General features: G+C 38.9%; 1 protein-coding gene across 1 annotated transcript in view; it reads right to left on the reverse strand.

The window, feature by feature from the left end:
* eys (eyes shut homolog) overlaps positions 1-20,902 on the reverse strand; it is a 238,982-nt gene that overhangs the window by 145,366 nt on the left and 72,714 nt on the right. The window contains exons 15-16 of the mRNA XM_051917822.1: positions 18,963-19,084; positions 14,598-14,857 (exon numbers count right to left, since the gene is read on the reverse strand). Of these exons, the coding sequence (XP_051773782.1) occupies positions 14,598-14,857; positions 18,963-19,084 (382 nt within the window). The remainder of the gene's footprint in view (positions 1-14,597; positions 14,858-18,962; positions 19,085-20,902) is intronic.

Raw genomic sequence — 20,902 nt, forward strand, 5'->3', positions numbered from 1 at the left:
CGTGCTGTCGACATATCAAGAAGATGCTGTTTTCTGCCCTGCGAATCCACTTTACATGCACTGCGAAAGGATGAGGATTCTCGCTGGAATTGATACGGTCGTTTACAGTTATACAGTGCAAGAAATCACAGGGAAAGCCGTACAAGTCTTTACTCATTCGTGTTGCCATACCTTGCTAGAAAAACCATGAAGAACAAGCCCACAATAAACCAAAATAAATCCAAATGCTTTAAGCTGAAAATAAAACCAAAATATCACGACCCGCACCTGCACACTTTAATAACTTTGAGCCAAGCTTAAACAACAAGCCCAAAATCACTTATATTAAGTAGACATGGCAACACTACAAGAGCGCATTTTGTGAATCAACCATTTCGAGCACAAGCAAAACAAGTTGTCTTCGTCAACTGTGCTTTAGTTAAAATTGCTGAACATTATGAGTCTTGTCATTGTACTATATTTTTTGGTCAGAATAGCAGATACTAAACACGTGAGATGCCAGAATGTTGTTATGGTTACCACGGTGTCAAACATTGCAGTTTCGGGAGTGAATCGTGTTCTGTACACACATGGAACGATAATTTACAGGACTCACTACAGCATTTAAATGCGGTTGTCAATCCTAAAACTTAACAGTGTGTACAGCCTCAGTGCCATTTCTCAGGTCTAGCTTTCTCAATAATGGATGCCAAAGTCCTACACCTTTTGCACTGGTGTCCTACATATAGTATGCTCACTTAACATACATGATTCATAGCAGCCATATGTACAGCAGGATAAAGCTCTTCTTAAGACTTACTGCAGTGGGAAGAAAACTATTAGGTAAATTCCTTCTTACAAATAACCATTTCTTGCAGATATTCACTTGCCTGGGCTGCGGATTCTTTAGAAACCACAGCTTTCAGCTATTCTAATGTATATTAAGTGTAAAGCTATCATTTCACACGGCTTTAATGTAGCACCCTCATGAAAGGCAGATGCTGACATTGTTGCATCAGGGTCAGTAAGATGAGACCATCCTGAATGACTTCAGCATAGTCATTTCTTTACTGAATGTCATTGTTTGGTATATAGACTATCTGTTACTAACATTTCCTGCGATGCACTACTTGCACAGTCCCTTTGAGTGTCTGAGGTTGTACAGGATGACTGATCAATCCGTTGCTGCCATCCAATTATGAAGTATGAAGTCATAACTTCTATTTTATTCTTCTCAGAATTTCACTTCACCACATTCGCATTGATAACAGGGACCATTTTCTATTGAAATTACCTTGTCACACAATGAGAAAAATAACAAAAGGATGTACTTGCAACCACACATGTACAGCCGCACATACCTTTTGCAATGCATTGCAATATAGGAGCAGAGATACAATCATGCAGCAGAGAAGATAAGGCCAAATGCAGGGGGAAGCCGTTTACTGAATGGTTGGAATGGGATACGATCTCAATCTAACACAGACAGAAGTGCAAAAAAGCTGTGTAGGGAGGGAAGAAATGAAAAAAGGGAATGAAAAAGGGAAGCAAGAAACACCTCAGAAAATGAAAAGCTTTTGTTCTGCGCATGGGATTCCTCAGAGATTTTGCCCAAAAAGCTGAACCACCAGCTGCAAATTGTACTGATGCACAGAGAAGCAACCATTAATGTGGCAGACCAGTGTACACTGTTAGACATTTCTGTAATTTGTACAGTTATTTATCACCCAGTATAATACAGCAAATTCTCAGTAAATAACTGTGATTCCCTTTGCATCATTTGAATTTTCGGTGACATCAAATACAACATACAGCGATTTACTCTTTTTAACAATAGCTGCATTTCCATTACCCTTCAAATTGTGGTAAGAATAATTGAAAATATGCTCTATGGAAACACGCCAATTTCGCTTACTCCCATAACTTGCACTGCGTCCTAGGACGCTATATTCCTGCCCTCTTGATGGTTCAGCACAGGATACTGATTGTGGGTGTGTTGTTGGGTTTCGGGGTGTTTTAATTTTGCATAGTCTCCTCTCGTTCAGAATGGTTTGGTGGGGCCTCCGCTTTTAGACTCCGTCCAGGTTGGAGCTGTTGAGTCCTTGGCTCTCTTGAGGCTCCTGAGAGCTGGTTGAGGCTCCTCTCGTTTTTTAGTGTTATTTTGTGAGGCCTCCCTCTTTCAGAGCTCAGCCTGGGTGCAGATGTAAAAAACGTCCCAACATTTCCGGAATTCGGGTTGTATTAGAGCCAAGCTGCTGTGGTATGCACCAGCTTGAGCCTCCTTGGTGCAACCACACTTTTTTGGGGGATCGCTGTTTGGTTCTCTTTCCATTTAGAGAGTCGTCATGCTGAAACCTCCGCTCCTCAGAGCTCTGCACTAGATAACCCGTCCGAGTTGTGTGGCTCTTTCTGAGCCCCCTTGGTGAGGTGGTCTTTTTAGCATAGAGCGTAGTTAGGTTTCCTCTCACTATAGAGGGTCGTTATGCTGAAACCTCTGCTCTGAGAGCTCTGTGAGGTCAGTAGACTGGGTGGTTGTCTCTCTTTTGGAGCCTCCCTGGTTTACTGTTTTCATAGTGGTAGACAGTTTTACTGCAGAAGTCTCCTCCTCAGAGCTCCGCTTAGATAGCAGTATCGGGCGTTAGGCTTCTTTGGGCCTCCTTGGTAAGAAGCCCTTAGCACAGAATGTAGCTAGGTCTCCTATCGCTTTAGAGAGTTGTTTTTGCTGAGGCCTCCTTTCTTTGAGCTCAGCTGGGTTGGCTATTAGCCTCCCTGGTCTAGCCACCCATAGGGAAGCGTAGTTAGGTTTCGAAGCCTCCACTATGTGGGCTCCATGAGGGCAGTAGATTTGGCTCTGTTCTGGAGCCTCCCTGGTTAACTGTCCTCAAGGTGGCATTGTTGGGTTTCCTCTCACATAGAGTGTCTTCATGTTGAAGACCCCACCTCAAAGGCTCCGCTTGGATGGCAGTATTGAGTGTGAGGCTTCTCTTAGCCTCCTTGGTAGCAGTCCTTAGTGACGTCATGGGCTGCGCCAGCCAATATCATTGTCGTGTTTTGACAAGTGCTTCAGACACTGGCATGCCAGAGGCATTCCCCATTAGTGTCCTAGGATACAGTGTCTCATTCCCCTTATCAGGGAACCATGGTTACATTGGTGACCCAAAACATTTTTTTTCCCGCATTTACAGGTCACCTAGCTTAAGTAAAAGTCACATGATCATTCTATGGCGATGCATTTATTTGTAAAAACTTGCTCCCTTGGGCATGATGCAGCAGGCGCTTCAAGAGGCCCTGTTGCATTGCACAACTCAAAAAAGGTTGATCTATTCATTGGATTCAGACGTGCCTTGATGCCTTCCTACTGTACCTTGAAACTAGGGCTGTAACGATTCCTCGATTAAATGTGAATACTCGATTTTAAAAAATCCTCGATTTCAATTTGCCCGTGTCGAGTAACCGGTAAAATACCGGAAGTGGCGCTTTCCACGGATGAGAATCCATGAAACGCATTATTAGACCGTTTTCTAAGGCTGCACGATATTAAACCCGTTTAAAAATCATAATAAAGCATAATGCTATTGTGACTTTACAAAGGCTGTGAATTAATTAAATAAACATATGTGCTGCAGGTTTAATATGCGCTGTAATTATTTGCATACGTGCATCCACGTGCGTCTCATGCGGCTCCATTCACAGTAAATGCTGCTCATTGTGAACTGTTATTTACATGAGTGGCGCGTTTCAAACTCCATCTGTGCATATGCTGTGAGTTTGGATTGCTTTTAATGTTCCTTTGGAAACGCAATGTGCGACATTTAATCAGATTTGTAAGGTAAGTCATCTATAAACCTTAGCAAACGCAGGAGAATACATTATACAGTATGTTTCTACTGTGCTAACTGCTCGTCGCGATTTCAAAATATAAATTTAAGCCATCGTTTAAGTCCACATGTTCTTGTTCAAGAAATTACAGTGGTTGTTGCATTTCTGTCGTAAAGAAATGGCCAAATATTAAAGATTAATTGGACAGCTGAAATAAATGTTGTAAGCCAATAATAAACAAGGTTTAGATTGCGTTTAGAGTGTAAAAACAATCGTCAGGCCACTGGCGCCCTCTGCAGGCATTGGTTATAATACATAGAACATTAGTTGTACAATTCAATACATTATGTATTTTGACAGTTTTGTTCAATAAAACCATACGATTACTTGTTTTTCATACTTTACTTGAATCAATTTTTATTGTGTTATTGCTATTATATATTTATTTTTAAGCCATATGTGTAAGTGAATGTGTTTTGTTGTGCAAGCACCTTTATAATGATCGCGTTAGTAGTTGAGCTATATGCGCGCGCCATGTTTGTTTATGCCACGGTCAGGAGAATAGATCTGTCGGATTTACACTTGAATTCTTCCACTTCTTTCGAAATACATGGATGGATGTAAGTGTCCGGTGAATTGGGAGAATAACAGGGTAAACTGCATAGTTGCTTGCCTTACTCACAGTATGTAATATGTATCTGATATGAATATAACGCGTTGTCTAATTATAATGGTCTGGCGCGATTACTCGAGGAATCGTTAGAATAATCGAACGATTACTCGATTACCAAAATAATCGTTAGCTACAGCCCTACTTGAAATGCATCCTCTGAAGGCAGCATTTTTAAACTTTCAGATGGAGCCTATATGTCAGTAGATGTAATGTGAGCCTTTGCAATGACAAGTGATGGCAATCAAAACATACTGAAACAAAACTCATGTGTCTCTTCTTATGTCTCTCATCATCACGGCATCACTCGTGTAGCTGTTCTGACTGCTTAGTGACTTGCTGTACGCTCTCTCATCATTCATACCCGTCTGCCCTCAGGTGAGGAGTGTTATCGCCGGCCCGTCCTGTTCTTGCTGTACAACTATTTAAAAGCATGCTGCTGTGTAAACACAAAAGGTTTGTGCCTGCTCAGCTGAACAAGAGGCAGGGTGTGATCTTGTGGCTCAGCACCTGTATCTCAATAAATGTTGCATGAAAGCATCATTTGCATGGAGAGATATGTGCTGTATTCTGTAGTCTCCTATCTCCTCGCCTCAGCTGGGGCCTTGGTTCATTACAGTGTCACATACTCATGTCAACCAACAAGACTAATTCAAGAGTAATGCATTTTAAGCTGTAAATAAGAATAGATCAAAGCAAGGACATAGTGTTGAATTTACCAAGAGGGCATCAGAATAACACTGCTGTATGAATGCTGCGGTACATTTAGTGAGAGGTGGGATTAATTATGTAAACCTTCGACGTGCAAAAAAATGTCTAATTTAGGAGAGTTAACGTAAAAATGAAAATTATTTACTCACCCTCTTGCCGCTACCAACCCATATGCAAACCCATTTTTTTTTTCTGTGGTATACAAAATGAGAAATATGTAAAATTGTACATGCACAAACCATTAATGTACTCCATATTACTTGCTGTATTCCAAATCTGTTAAATTCATGTGATACGTTTGAGCGATGAACACTTCGATGCAGCTCTCGAATGTCATTCTCTGTCAAACTAGTGCATTGTGTTTGGTGCGCTGTTTCAAAAATGGATTTTTGCGTCTACAGAAAAAAAAAAAAAAAATATATGTATAACACATTATTAATATACATATAAAAATATTGCTCCAGGTAAGGGGAAGAATATTGGTGAACAGAAACTTCTGTTTTTTTCTAAGCTATCAAACATCTTAAGAAAATCTGGAATAGAATATACTATACTATAATATAATATACTAATTTTTTAATGTTTCTAAAAAAAAAAAAAGTCTCTTATGCTCACCAAGGATGCATTTATTTGCTCAAAAATAAATATTACAGTGAAATAGTAAAAATAGTCATTTAAAATAACTCTTCTTTTTTTATATATTTTAAAATGCATGTTATTCTGATTTATTCCAATTTTTTAGTGCTGTCAATTGATAAAAAAAATTAACTAAGTAATTGCATATTGATTTTAAATAGAATTATTTTGAAACATTGTAAATGTCTTTAAATGCATCCTTGTTGAATAAAAGTATTATTTTAAAAAAATCTTACTGACCCCAAAGTTCTGAATAATATAATATAATATAATATAATATAATATAATATAATATAATATAATATAATATAATATAATATAATAGTTTGCATTTTATTTTTTCTCCTTTTTGGAGCAGACGTGGTCACTATGATTTGACCCTTACATGCAAAAGAGCGATGACTCCTGCAGAAGAAAAACAGCATACAAGTATAGATTGATATGAAGGTAAGTAAACAAAGAACAAGTTGAGTAAAAAAACGGTAAGGTAAAAATACAGCAACTTTGGGGTATGTCATTTTTGTAGAAATGCTGGCTTGGTTTCAATCCACGGGTTGTGCAATAATACACAGTGTATCTGCCAGGCGACCCATGTACTGATATATGAAGTGTGGGCTGAGAACGGCTGTGAGTCAGAGTGTGTGTAGAACGAGAGAGAGAGAAAGAGAGATAGTGAGACAGAAGGAAATAAAGAGAAAAGGAGGTGGCATGTGAGCCTACGCACATCTCTAGCTCAGTAATGCATGCAGCAGTAGATGCTAATTTCCTATTTCTCTCCCCAGAAAAGAAATCCGTGGATTGCCAAAGCACTCTATTTTTATCCCTCCCCAACATTCTTTTCATTCCCTCCCTGATAGTGGTACAACACCGCAATACAAAAAAAAGAGTCATATTCACTGACTGGCCTCTGGCCTCTCTTATCCCCACAGACTTCATATCATTCAGATGCCCACAGCAAAAAAACGGATGCTAGGCAGGTTTGATTGCGTTTTGCAGGTCACACCAGTGCCATCGAAAGGGGTCAGATGTATAACAAGGAAAAAAGCATTCGGCCACATCATAGTTCAAAACCACCAGATGCAATCTAGACAGGGGCATGAACACGATCATCTGATTTTAGAATCATGCTGTAACATGGGCTTTTCTGTCTGTGGATTGTTAAAAGTGATGAGTCAGACTTTTTCATCTTATAATTTCATACAGCAGAAGGGTAAATGACTTTAGGGTAGCCACTAGGGATGCACATTTTGTTAAGTCTGACAGTTAAATTCAGCAGAATGCTCAGGGTGGAATGATGGGTATAGGCGTCTAATAAATGCAAATAAATGCAGCTTTTAAAAGCTAATTCACAGTGCTTCAACAAACACTAATAAATGCTAACATTTCAAACATTCAAGTTCAAAAACAAAAAGTTTCAGGACCAATGGCCCATACCCATTCTGTTCCATTCCATTAGCAGCTGCTGTAGGTATTATTGAAAGCAAAAACATATTCTGTGTATTGAACACAAGCTAGTTCATGTACAGCTGCTGTTCCAGCTCTAACCAATATAACTGCAAGGTACCACCCAATAGGTAATCATAGTGAATCATAACTGAAATGTTAGTAGGCTTGTAAAATGTAAAATAGGTTTTGCAAATAGGCTCATTTTGAAAAATAGCAAAGTGTGAACCCAAAAAAGTTTCATAGAGAGGGTAAAAAATGTGCATGGGCGGCCTAGGCTCATTGATGCACGTGGGGAGTGAAGGCTGGCCCGTGTGGTCCGATCCAACAGACGAGCTACTGTAGCTCAAATTGCTCAAGAAGTTAATGCTGGTTCTGATAGAAAGGTGTCAGAATACTCAGAGCATCGCAGTTTGTTGCGTATGGGGCTGCATAGCCGCAGATCAGTCAGGGTGCCCATGCTGACCCCTGTCCACCACCGAAAGCACCAACAGTGGGCACGTGAGCATCAAAACTGGACCACGGATCAATGGAAGAAGGTGGCCTGGTCTGATGAATCACATTTTCTTTTACATCACGTAGATGGCCGGGTGCGTGTCTCGTTTACCTGGGGAACACATGGCACCAGGATGCACTATGGGAAGAAGGCAAGTCGGCGGAGGCAGTGTGATGCTTCGGGCAATGTTCTGCTGGAAACCTTGGGTCCTGCCATCCATGTGGATGTTACTTTGACACATACCACCTACCAAAGCATTGTTGCAATATTGTTTAGTTCTCGCAATCAATGTGTTGGATGCAGGAGAAACAGGTGGGAATAAAGATCTGAGCAACTTTGATCGACAGGGTCAGTGAATCTTTGAAACAGCAAGGCTTGTGAGTTGTTTCCGGTCAGCAGTGGTGAGAATTTACCACCAGTGGTCCAAGGAGGGACAAACCACAAACCGGCGACAGGGTGTTGGGCGCCCAAGGCACATCGATGCACAAGGGCAACGAAGGCTACCCTGTCTGGTCCAAGCCAACAGAAGGTCTACTGTGGCACAAGTCACACAAAATTTTAATGATGGTTATGGGAGGAATGTGTCACAACACACAGTACACTCTGCTGCGTATGGGGCTGCGCAGCTGCAGATCGGCTGAATCAGAGTGCCTATGATGGCCCCTGTCCACCGTCGAAAGCACCTACAATGGGCACACAAATGTCGAACTGGACCTGCAGTGGAAGAAGGTCGCTTGGTCTGATGAGTCCCATTTTCTTTTACATCACGTGGATGGCTGTGCACGTGTGCACTATTCTGCTGGGAAACCCTGGGTACGGCCATTCATGAGGACGTAAATTTGACATGTGCCACCTACCTAAACACGACAATGGTGTTCCCCGGTGGAAGCTGCCTCTTTTAGCAGGATAATGCACCATGCCTTACTGTTCACACTGCCACATTGTTCAGAAATTGTTTGAGGAAAATGATGAAGAGTTCAAGGTAGAGGTCTGCGGGGGACTCTTTTTTTTTTTTTCATCCTGCTCCCGCTAGGTTCTATTCCGCACCCATTCGCTCCTACTTAAAATTCACTCTGTGTTCACCCACTATCTGCTTAGAATGATTTTCTTCCCGACCTGACTGACCCCTCTAAATTTAGATCTCCTTTCCAGAATCTCACATTTAAATTTCCCCCAAAGAAAGAGTGAAAGAATAATTGGGCATAACAAATATAAAATATTGGCTATACAAGAACTGTATTTGTTATTTGTCTTATCATGATACTGCTAACAGTAAAAAAAAAAAAAAAAAAAGTCACCTAGAAAAATCTGTCACTCAAAATTATAAGCCAAAAATATGAACAAACAAACTGTTGGCTAGCTATACTGCAAAATGATTTTTTTTTTAACATCCATGCAAGAACAAATGTCTGACAACAGTTCCTGTACTGAACGTCTCTCCTCCAAAATCTGACCACAATTGAACTGAATGCCACCACTGCAGAAAGTTTTGTTCACTACAAGTTCAAGCGCAGATACGCTGTTGTCAAAGGATGTCGGGAGAATGCAGACCTCTAGTTCAAGGTATTGCCCTGGCCTCCAAATTCCCCAGATCTCAATCCAATTGAGCATCTGTGGGATGTGCTGGACCAACAAGTTCGATCCATGGCGGCTCCACCTCACAACCTACAGGACTTGAAGGATCTGCTGCTAATGTCTTGGTACCAGATACCACAGCACACCTTCAGGGCTCTTGTAGAGTCCGTGCCTCGGTGGGTCGGTACTGTTTTGGCAGCACGCGGAGGACAAACTTGGTCTGTCAAGCAATCTTCAAGTAAAGTAAATCTGTTTTTATAGTCACAACCAGATATAGCAACAGCCGATTTGACCACAAAGTACTGCCATCGTAACCAATTATGTTGCTGAAAAAGTTGCAGTCATTGTTGTCACTTCCAAGCACTCATCCCTAGTAACCACACAGTGAGATAGACCCTCTGCATTATACAGCTGCACAGCATTGTGGTATTCACTACTGCTGAATGAGTAATAGCATCTGAATCGCTATGGAGACACATCAGATTCCCTGTGAAACTGTGGAGTGATCAGCCGAATACAAATGTGCAAAATTTTAAGTTAGAGCAATCTGTGCCTGAGACACAGCAGACATGTATTATGAGTAAGTGATCTGGTCTCAACGAGCATAATAATATCAGGAGGGTTTCAAATGACAGATGAGCGTGTGTATGTGCATGCGCGAGAGAGTACGCTTCACTGTGATTAAAGAGATTGTGCAGAAACCTCTTTTGCACCCCCTGTTCTGTGCATTCATCAGGCACGGCTCGTCTTCCTTTGATGGAAACCTGCAGCCAAAATTTAATGAAACACTTGGAACTTGTTCTTTGGCAGGAGTGATAGGGTTTGTTCTGTCTCTGCGGAGAAAGTCAAAAATAGGAAAGTGAAGAAAATGGAAAAATCATTGGAAGGGTAAGACACCGTTTAACAAGGAAGAAAGTATGATTCAAGCAGTTACAATGGCTTTAAATCAGTGTGTGATCCTTAATAATTCTCTCCCATGCTGAAGACATCAATGGACAAATACTGCAGGGGAGAGCTGGCAGAACAAAACTAGAAAGTCATGCATATCCAGAGAGCCACAGTTTCCTCTCATGAGCCACTCTTTCCTTCTAAAGCAATGTGGAGTATTTCGGCATATTTGAAGGTTAGTTGAGCATAATGCTTGCCAGGGTGATGTTAGATACGCATTTCAAATCATTATAAACAAGGAAGAATATAAACATGACTGTCTCTTAACTCAAATTTATCCTCTTTAACATTCAAATGTTTACCTAAAAAACTTAAAACAGGGCCATTTAATGCAAACAACTAATTTTCATTGATCTTAAAAGAGATGTACTATGTGAACACCCAGTACTGTTAGATCTCCAAATTTGTTCCACACTTTCTACTTAAAGAAACCTAAAACAGTTGTGCTACTGTCTCCACAAGTAGCACAACTGTTTTCGACATTGATAAGAAAAATCAGCTTATTAGAATGATTTCTGAAGGATCGTGTGACCTTGAAGACTGGAGAAATGGCTGCTAAAAGTTTATCTTTGCCATCACAGGAATAAAATACATTTAAAATAGAACACATTTCCTTTCAACTGTAATAACATTTCACTGTAGTACTGTTTTTACTGTATTTTGATCAAATAAATGCAGCCTTGGTGAGCATAAGAGGCTACCATTAAATATATTTCCAACTCCAAACTTTTGAACAGTTGTGTAAATTCTCCAGGAAAGCTTTTTGAAGTCAGGTACAAGAAAATTATCCCGAAAGCTGCTTGACCCAAAAAAGAAATCAAACCCAGGTCAACTGCCTGGAAGGCAACTATGCTCATCAGTATACGACCAAAGCGGTGGTGTTTTTATTGCAGGGTATTTCTATGACCTTCAACAAATTTCCATGACCTAACCATGGAAAATAGATGAGGACTTGTAGAAATCGTTTAACATAAATTGCTGTGTGAAGTTCCAATCCAAGTTCCAACTGAAGTACCAGTCTTTTGAATTAATAATAAAATTAAATGATCATACTTATTAGTTTACAAAATGTCTCCAATGAGACCAAGGAGTCAAGGTTTTGTTGGTTAGCATTGCCCCATTAGATCCTGCAGATAGAAACATGTTAAGCATATTAACATGACTTTTCCAGTTTTGGATGTCACAATCGCAGAGGCCTCTACCCTGAATAATGGCGCATTTCCACTGTGTGAAACAACTTGGCTCGGCTTGGTTCGGTTCGGCATGGCTCGCTTACGTTCGGTTTGCTTTTCCACTGCAGTTTAGTAGGGGTGTGCAGCGGAGCCACTATTTGTATCTGTATCTGTATTTGTAACAATCTCAAAATTATTCGTATCTGTATTCGAATAAAATCGGAAGTGGGCAGGGCTTTACCAGGAAGTTCGTACAATTACTTAAGACCATTTTGTCTATGGTATTACAGCCTATATATCTGTTTTCTTCGTAGATATCACTAAAATATGCCTTGTATAACTGAAAAAAAAAAAAAAAATTATGATTAAAACATTTATGTAAATATCTTCTAACTGTCTGAGCCGATAGTCTTGATGGAAGTGCTTCTCGTGCAGTTGTGCTTCGGATGACGTGAGTTTGAATCCCAACTCAGGTTCCTACGCAGTTCGGAAATGTATGGAAATTGATTTAAGTAATGGAAAGTATGGAAAAGGCAACAGGAACGCGGCTACTTGATTTGCATTCAGTTCATTCATAGAACTTACACTCATTCACTTTTTTAGAGGTTTGTGTATAATATCGTGCTTTCCCTGCATGGTCACTGCTTCCTATGCAGTTTGGAAATGTATGAAATTTGATTTATGTAATTTCCAGGTCTAGAAAAGAAATGGAAAAATATTTGTTTCAAGACTATTTCCCCTATTCAGTTTTCTAAATATAAAATTAGCTAATAATTAAAATAATAATAATAATAATAATAATAATAATAATAATAAATGATCGTACAAGCAGAGTGATTTCATGGCAAACGTTTAGTGATTTAGTGATTGTCGTTCACGACTGAATGAATTCAAGGAGCTGAATGAATTAAAAACTTTCTCTTTACTATAAGAGACTCTCTTTTTAACTTCACTAAACAACTGTGCGTGTGCCTTTCAAACCAGCAACAGATAAAGGAGCAAACGTGTAGTAGACCTAGTACAAAATGTAGTTGATTATCTTGACAGAGAGCAGGTTTGTTTCTCAGAGACACGCAGAGACGGAGCGCGGCTATTTGATTAGCGATCATGCCGTGCTAATTCCATTCATTCATATTGTGCAAGGTTTACATCAATTAAAAATACTTATTGGACAGTAGAGCATGTGTATGATGTAGTAATTTAGTCGATATTACTTCTGTCAAGCTCTGATTTCGGAAAGACGCAACAGCAACGCGGTTATTTGATTTGAGCTCATTTCATTCATAAAGTTCACACGAATTTGCTTCACACTCATATTATTGCGTAGTGATTTTAGAGGTTTATGTATCGCACTATGATCCCCTGGCTCACCTGTTATCTAGCAAACACAAAACACAAGAAATGACTGTTTCAGTCTCAGCCGAATATTATTCGGCAGAATTATTCGTTATCCGTTATTCATTATTCGTTGTGAAGCCATGATCTGTGCCTTTCTCCATAAGATATTCGGCTTCGGGCACACCCCTACGGTTTAGTACTGCTTCAAAGTTATAGACTGATCATTATAGTTGCCCCACCTTTACTGCCGTGGATCTGCTCCTCGGCTACTAACGAGTCTGCACCTCGTCTACTGACCACGATACAGCCATTTGTCTTTTCAAGTTGTGTGTGACGGTCGTTTAAAGCAAGTACCGAGCCGTACCGAACCGTACCACGCAGTGGAAAAGCGCCATAAATAACATTAGTAAAATCTAATTTTTAGTGAACGTCAGTCTCGATAGACATCCCTTTTTGTTTATTACACCCAAAGCGCTTTACAGTCATATCAGGGGTCTCTCCCCAACCACCACCAGTGTGCAGCATCCACTTAGATGATGCGACGGCAGCCACAGTACAACGGCGCCAGCACGCTCACCACACACCAGCTATATGTGGAGAGGAGAGAGAATGATAGAGCCAATTCAATGGATGGGGATTATTAGTAGGCCATGATTGGTAAGGGCCAATGGAGGGAATTTGGCCAGGACACCGAGGGTTACACCTCTTCTCTTTACAAGAAGTGCCATGGGATTTTTAATGACCACAGAGAGCCAGGACCTTGGTTTAACGTCTCATCCGAAGGACGGTGCTTGTTACAGTATAGTGCCCCCGTCACTATACTGGGGTGTTAGGACCCACACAGACCACAGGGTGAGCACCCCCTGCTGGCCTCACTAACACCTCTTCCAGCAGCAACCTAGTTTTCCCAGGAGGTCTCCCATCCAGGTACTGACAAGGCTCAACCCTGCTTAGCTTCAGTCTTGGGCTACAAGGTGATATGGCTGCTGTTAAGGTATCCTGATCACACCATCGCTTACAATAGCGTCTCGAATACTGTCTGTATGAAAGTGCAACGGTAACCATAGTGACAGTGACTAAAGTAATATCAAAGATTGTGACTTAAAGTCTTGCTGTGACGTCTGTAACTGTAATGTCTTATCACATTTGAAACAACAAAAGTCAAGGTGCAAGTTCATCTGTCAAATTAATCAACAGCAGCTTTAATACCGGAGCATGTGCGTCACACGCAGACCATGAAACTCACGAAAACAGCTCTGGTGGAAGACTGACTGGATCTGAAACCTTCAGATGACACGCAGATTATATCCACACTTTTTTAAGTAACCAAACCCATGTTCAAAAAAAAGAAAGAGCGGCTCTCTAGCACTATACGACATTATAGAAACCAGTCCGGTTCTGTTCACACAGCAGGGCTTCGCCAAGAATGCGGTTGTGATTCCTGATAATGTACGGGTGAGAGTTCTGTTATAGAATGCACTTGTCACTGCTGTAATCTCCCATATATAAAAGTAATGATAAATAATTGATAGTAATTTAAATAATATTTCAGCCAGTAGGCCCCTCCCTAGTGTAGGACCCTGGCCTTCAGCCCATGAAAGCCTGTGCGTTAATGTGCCCCCATTGGAACCTATTTATTCTGGACTAAAATTAGCATTTAGCAAGGAATATACATTATTTTAACACAACTCAGTGGAAGGCTAACGAATTAAAAGTTGCAGAAGTGTGAACATAAAACTACAGAGCAGGAAGCCCCTCAGCAGGTGAGTGGGTCAAGTAGGTAGGATGCAGTTGGGTTGCTGTATCTCACCGACTGAGCAAACACAGAGGGCGGTTCCATCTGACTGGGCACGGCAGGCAGAGTTGTGCAGGCAGGGGTTATGCCGCAGGTCGCAGGGGTCATAGTACTGTTCACAGAGGGGGCCGGTGAAGAAGGGTGGGCAGGTGCAGGAAAACTCCCCTGGGATGTCAGACTCCATGCAATGTGCCCCATTCAGGCAGGGAGAAGAAGAACATTCCTTCACATCCTCTCCACAGTCCAGGCCTGTCCAGCCATGAGGACACGTACACCTATGAGTCATAAGAGGAGATTTTAGTTTCCATCGTTTCCTCACCCTCATGTCATTTCAAGCTTGTATGACTTTTACTTCCTTTTTGACAAATATCCTCTTTTCCATATTACAAAAGTGAATGGTGACCAAGCATAAAAGAATCATAAAAGTAATCCATATGAATTGCACACTACATTACCATTCAAAAATTTGGAGCTGGTAAGATTTTTTTCATGTTTTAAATTAAATGTTCACCACAAAGGTGGCATTTATTTGATCAATAATATAGTAAAAACTGTAACATTGTGAAACATCATTACAATTCAAAATAATTGTTTTTTATTTGAATATTATTAATTTATTCCTGTGATGGCAAAGCTGAATTTCCAGCATCATTACTCCAGTCTTCAGTGTCACATGATCCTTCAGAAATCATTCTAATATGTTGATTTGGTGCTCAAGAAACATTTCTTATTATTAGGGTCATTCTATAATTTCATTTTCATTGATGATAATTATATTTTTTTCTAACAATTTTATTTAGAAATATATTTTATCCATTAAGACAATGCATACTATAATCTCACACCGATATTTTATGCACCCTGTTTTTCGGTTTGCTTGAAATTGCCTTTATGCGCCATTACAGTTTTTGCAATGTGCGCTTTTTGAAATGAGTGGGTCTTGAGCTCAAAATAGTTAATAAAAAAAAATGTAAAAGTCAAGATTATCTATATTACATTTATTTCTACAATCTATAAATACCTTAGAAAAATACATTAAGTTTAAATTTAATTAATATTTTATTAATGTCTGCAAAAAGTCTGTCAACTGTTATTAACCAAACCCATGTTACTAACCCCCTGAAAACTAAAAAATGGTTTATCCCAAAACCATTTGATCAGCATCATGTGATGCCATTTTGTTCTTTGGCGGATATTTTGAACACATTATGGTAAATATCCTCTTTTTTTTTTTTTAAACATTATCTCCAATGACCCATCAAGGAGTATATTTTTTGCCCATCAACTATTTTGGGTACATTGTTATGGCTTGCAATATTTTTATTTTATTTCAAATAAATATTAAAATATGAGGTTAACCTGATCAAGAAAAAAAAAAAAAAAAAAAAAAAAACACGTTTGGGTGGCCAGACAAAGCCTGCCATTTAAATTTATGAGGCAAAATGGTGAAATTGTCAACTGAGTTACATAGTTGAAAGGTAACAATGTTACTGTCATTGTCAACTATGTTTTGACTGATTTGTTTTTTTTTACGTTAAATATCTAGACTACTGCTTTTGATATTATAGTAACGCTTTCTATGAAGACCATGCTTATAATATTTTCTCTGTTATATCATGCTTATAATATTTTCTCTGTTATATCATGCTTATAATATTTTCTGTTATATCATGCTTATAATATTTTCTCTGTTATATCATGCTTATAATATTTTCTCTGTTTAAACTACAAAAATGCAAATTTGTGAAAACTGTGACGTCAGGTGCGTAGTGTTGAATTGATTCCTTTGATTGATTCATTTGTTTTACCTGCCATCTGCAATTCATTATCGCTTACAGTCTGTCTCTATGTGACGAGAGAATAAGTGTCTAAACTCAGTGCTGTTTTTTATAGGTCAGGTCAGGTGCGTAGTGTTCCTTTACAAAGTGACATCGCCAATACTGGCCTGGCATGCATAATACAGTGTTTTAGTCTTTATCACTGATCTGTGTGAACTGGGATCATATTGACATTGTTGTTTTTATGTGAAAAACGCAAAGGAAATTTTTTTAGTTTTTAGTACATCGTTGTCATGTAAACGTACGTTGTAAGTTGAAACCCTTTAGGTTTCATGGAAGACAAATTCATACAGTTTTAGAACATGAGACAGCGATGACAGATTTTTAATTTTCTGGTGGACTATCTCTTTAAGACACAAGAATAGCGTCTTGAAATCCTTTGGAATTCCATTGTGTGAAATTACTGAGGAAAATGATATTGTGCTATTAAAATATTCATTCATGTACAGACCGACTGACAGTCCTGGCACACAGTGACCTTGTAGCATAAAAGCAAATTCCCCCAGGGGCAGACTCCGATTTGGCTTAGCCCTGTGGTGCTTTTCACTAATGAATGTCATACGTCTCTGAAAATCCCTTTTTGTTCATTTTAGACCAGGATTACAATGTGTGCCATGAACTAAACTCTTATAAATTAAACCTTCTACTTAATTTCAGAGGGAAAAAAACCCACACAATGGCTATTTTAAAGAGGACAGACATGCTATTCCTACAGGTGTTATTAAAATAAAATGAACAATGAGTCATAAATGGCATATATATGCAAATGTAAATCATAGAGGGCATATTTTTAAAATCTTCTTTCATCCTCATCATAATCGAAACATGGCAGCCCACGAGATACAGTATATAACCGACACAAAATATAAGAAAACAACATTATTTTACTTCGTTTTGGGATTCATAGTCAAAACTGAATCACTTTCGGGAGATTTCTGGACAGCTGAGGGGATTTATAGGTTAATTGCACTATTGGTCCGAGAAGCATTAAATCCCAGACAGCTGGAAGTAGGACACTGGGAGGTTAGAGCAGTGAGCTGGGATTATATTTACCAGAGTGAATCCCAGAGAGTGCCGGAGGTATCTGCATTCCACTTGGTGGCAGTGATCTTACAGCCGTGCTGCCAATCCCTGTCTTAAACACATTCTCTATTCTCTCACTCTTTCCTTTCAGTCTATTTTCTTCCCTCTGTCTCTCTCTTTCTCCTCCCTCCGCTGCCCTTAGCAAGAGGGCGCATTAGGTGAAACAGAAGCAGCAGCTTTTTTCTCAAAAGAAACCTCCTCCTGCTGTGCTCCATTGATTGATTCATTTGTTTTACCTGCCATCTGCAATTCATTATCTCTCACATTTGTAAGAGCGCAGTCTGTTTCTACGTGACGAGAGAACAGGTGACTAAACTCAGTGCTGCTTTTTATATTGTTTCAAGGGTGCAAAACGACATATTTTTCAAATCAACTAGTCAGTGGATTGCCTGAACAACAATCGGTCAGGTCCACCTGATCCTGATCGGACGAATATGATACAGTCTTGCATTTAAAAATAGGACACTACTGGAATTAGTCAGAATGCAGAACACATTTTTAAATTTTGAACTACTGTTAATTTGACAATATTACAAGCACAAAAATACACTATATTTAATGAAAGAAAAAGATTGTAATTTTAACTGCATATCTCTGTTAAAATTGAATTTCAATGTCAACATTTAAGAGATAATTTCAAAGTTGACACATGGACTAAAGGCCTCAAAATTCTTTCATGTATTTAAACTGGCTTTTCACACATGAAATTGTTAACCCAGTGTCATTCTTAACCCAGGTTGAGTGTTAAATAATCCTGGATTTTCAAGTTTCATGATTTCACACTGCATATTTATGGGTTAACATTCTTATTTACATATTTATGAGGGCAGTAACATAGATTGGACAAATAACATTCTTATTTGGACTGTGATGTAGAAAGCACATGAATATTTAATCAGGCATGGATTGTTCATTCTCTGATTGGTTGTCTGTCTAGGCATTCCATATCCATATCGTTTCATGTTACACACTTTTGGCACCCAATTTGGAGGTTAAATCTGCCTTACTAACCCATTCCAAATTAAAATTTGAAACTGAGAGATAAAAGTCTTAAAAAACTTAAAGTTAAACACTATGTGAAAAGCCCTACAGACGCAACTATGACGAATTTACATTTACATCACATGTATTCATTTAGCAGACAGTTTTATCCCAAATAACTTGCAAATGAGAAAAACAACAAAGCAATTCATCTTAATGAGGCAATAACATAAGAAGTGCTAACCATAAAAGGTTTAAAACATTGTCTTGAATAGGTAGGGATTTAGGAAATAGGAGTCAGCATCAGCAAATAATGGGAAGATATGTGTTTTAAAATAAACAAAATCTACATAAACTGTACAACCTCATTAATCAACATGTAGATTGTTGGACAACTAGTCGACCATGTGACACATCTCTAGCCTGTCTATTCATCCAGATTGTGTTTGCGCCATCAAGCTGTGTTTTTGAAACCCACCTGTAAGCGTTGAGGAGGTCTGTACAGGTGCCGTTGTTTTTACAGGGGTTTGATGAACATTCATCGGTCTCCCATTGACAGAACTCCCCCTCCCAGCCGGGTAGACAGAGGCAGTTGTAACTCTGAAATGCAAATGAAGACAGCCAATGAAAAGATACTAGACAGCGGTATAACTCTTTCATCTAACCCTTGCCTTGACCTAGATAAACATAGCATATTCTGCCACCGATCACATGGCTCACCTGAAAATGTCTTCATTAAAACTTTCATTGTAAATTAACAGAGTAACAGATGCTAGCAAAGCACTGTGGTGTTAAAGCAATAATGAAAATGATAATTTTAAAATATTCGTATGACAACTTGTGATAATATGTATGAGATGCCAAAAATACTTATGAAAATGTACGACTACATATACTATATATACTGTACACTACCATTTAAATGGTCCATAAGATTTTTTCCTCATATTCAGCAAGGATGCAATAAATTCATCAAAAGAGTCAGTAAAGACATTCATAATGCTACAAAAGATAACCATTTCAAATAAACGCTGTTCTTTTAAACTTTTTTTTAATCAAAGAATTCTGAAAGAAATGTACCACAAACATATTAAGCAGCGCAACTGTTTTCAATATTGATAATAATGAGAAATGTTTCTTGAGCAGCAAATCAGCATATTAAAGTGATTTCTGAAGGATCATGTGACACTGAAGACTGGAATAATGATGCTGAAAATTCAGCTTTGCATCACAGGAATAAATTACATTTTAAAATATATTAAAATAGAAAGTTATTTTAAACTATAGGCCTAATAATTTTTCACAATATCATCCTTTTTTGATCAAATAAATTCAGCATTGGTGAGCATAAGGGAAAAACCATAAAATAATATTACCAACCCCAAACTTTTGAAAGGTAGTGTATACAATTTTATATATTACACTCAGTTATATTTAGAGGTTGGGTCATACTGTATGTTTTTTTTTTTTTTGTTTGTTTGTTTTTAATGAAAAGAGATAAGGGGAAAATGTCTAATATCAGATCTAATAACAAAAGCATTAAACAAGAAAAAGTGCATGTTTCTCTATGTGAAGTGTTTTGTACTAACTTTCTCTGTGGGGATTAATATTGTGGACCTTCTAATCCATTTCTTCCTCTAAATAAATGCATACACAAGGCATATTGTGTAGTTAAGGTGTATTATAATTTGTACTGAGGCCAATCTGTGGGCAGCTTCAACTCTCAGCCCACCTACTATTTACTCCAAATGTATTTAGCACGGTTTTCAAAGTTGTTATCTTTACGGAAGAGCAACCATTGCTATGCAAATGCTCTCTCTCAACCACCCACCACTGCGCATCAGATATTCAGGCATGTCTTTAAAGGCATGCAAACTATTAATTTTGGCATAAATTACTAAAGAAATCTGCATGAACCACACATTTCAAAGAGAAATATTCAGAATTACACCCCATGCTCTGAAATAAAGGCACTTGAAGTGGATGAATGCATGCTTTCTACTTGGTGCTCAAGCAGAAGATACAACTGTAAATGCATTTTCTTCTTTTTTCTTCAGACATGCTGTCCTTTCCGTCTTGGTGAGTTTACGAACATCTCTCCCCTCCACTTTGTCATTAAAGTTTTCATTATGAAAATTACTCACTGCGGGTGGTTTGTTGTCTGTTATTATGCACGGCAAAGGTTTATACGGTCTCATCCCATGCAATGGAAATGAGTGCAGGTTTGCACAGTCAAGGCATGGTTAGAGTTCTTCATCATGGCTGCCCTGAGGGTTGATCCTGGAGTGCATGCTAATCTGTGCTTCATCCAGACGCAGACACAGTGTTAAGCTCTGCTTAATGTAATTTGAACACCGCAGGCCTTATTCATAAGACAGAAGAAGCAATGCAGACATGGTGTGATAGATCAGATGCCTC

The sequence above is a fragment of the Ctenopharyngodon idella genome, chromosome 13 (assembly GCF_019924925.1).
Source record: "Ctenopharyngodon idella isolate HZGC_01 chromosome 13, HZGC01, whole genome shotgun sequence".
NCBI classification, from domain to species: Eukaryota; Metazoa; Chordata; class Actinopteri; order Cypriniformes; family Xenocyprididae; genus Ctenopharyngodon; species Ctenopharyngodon idella.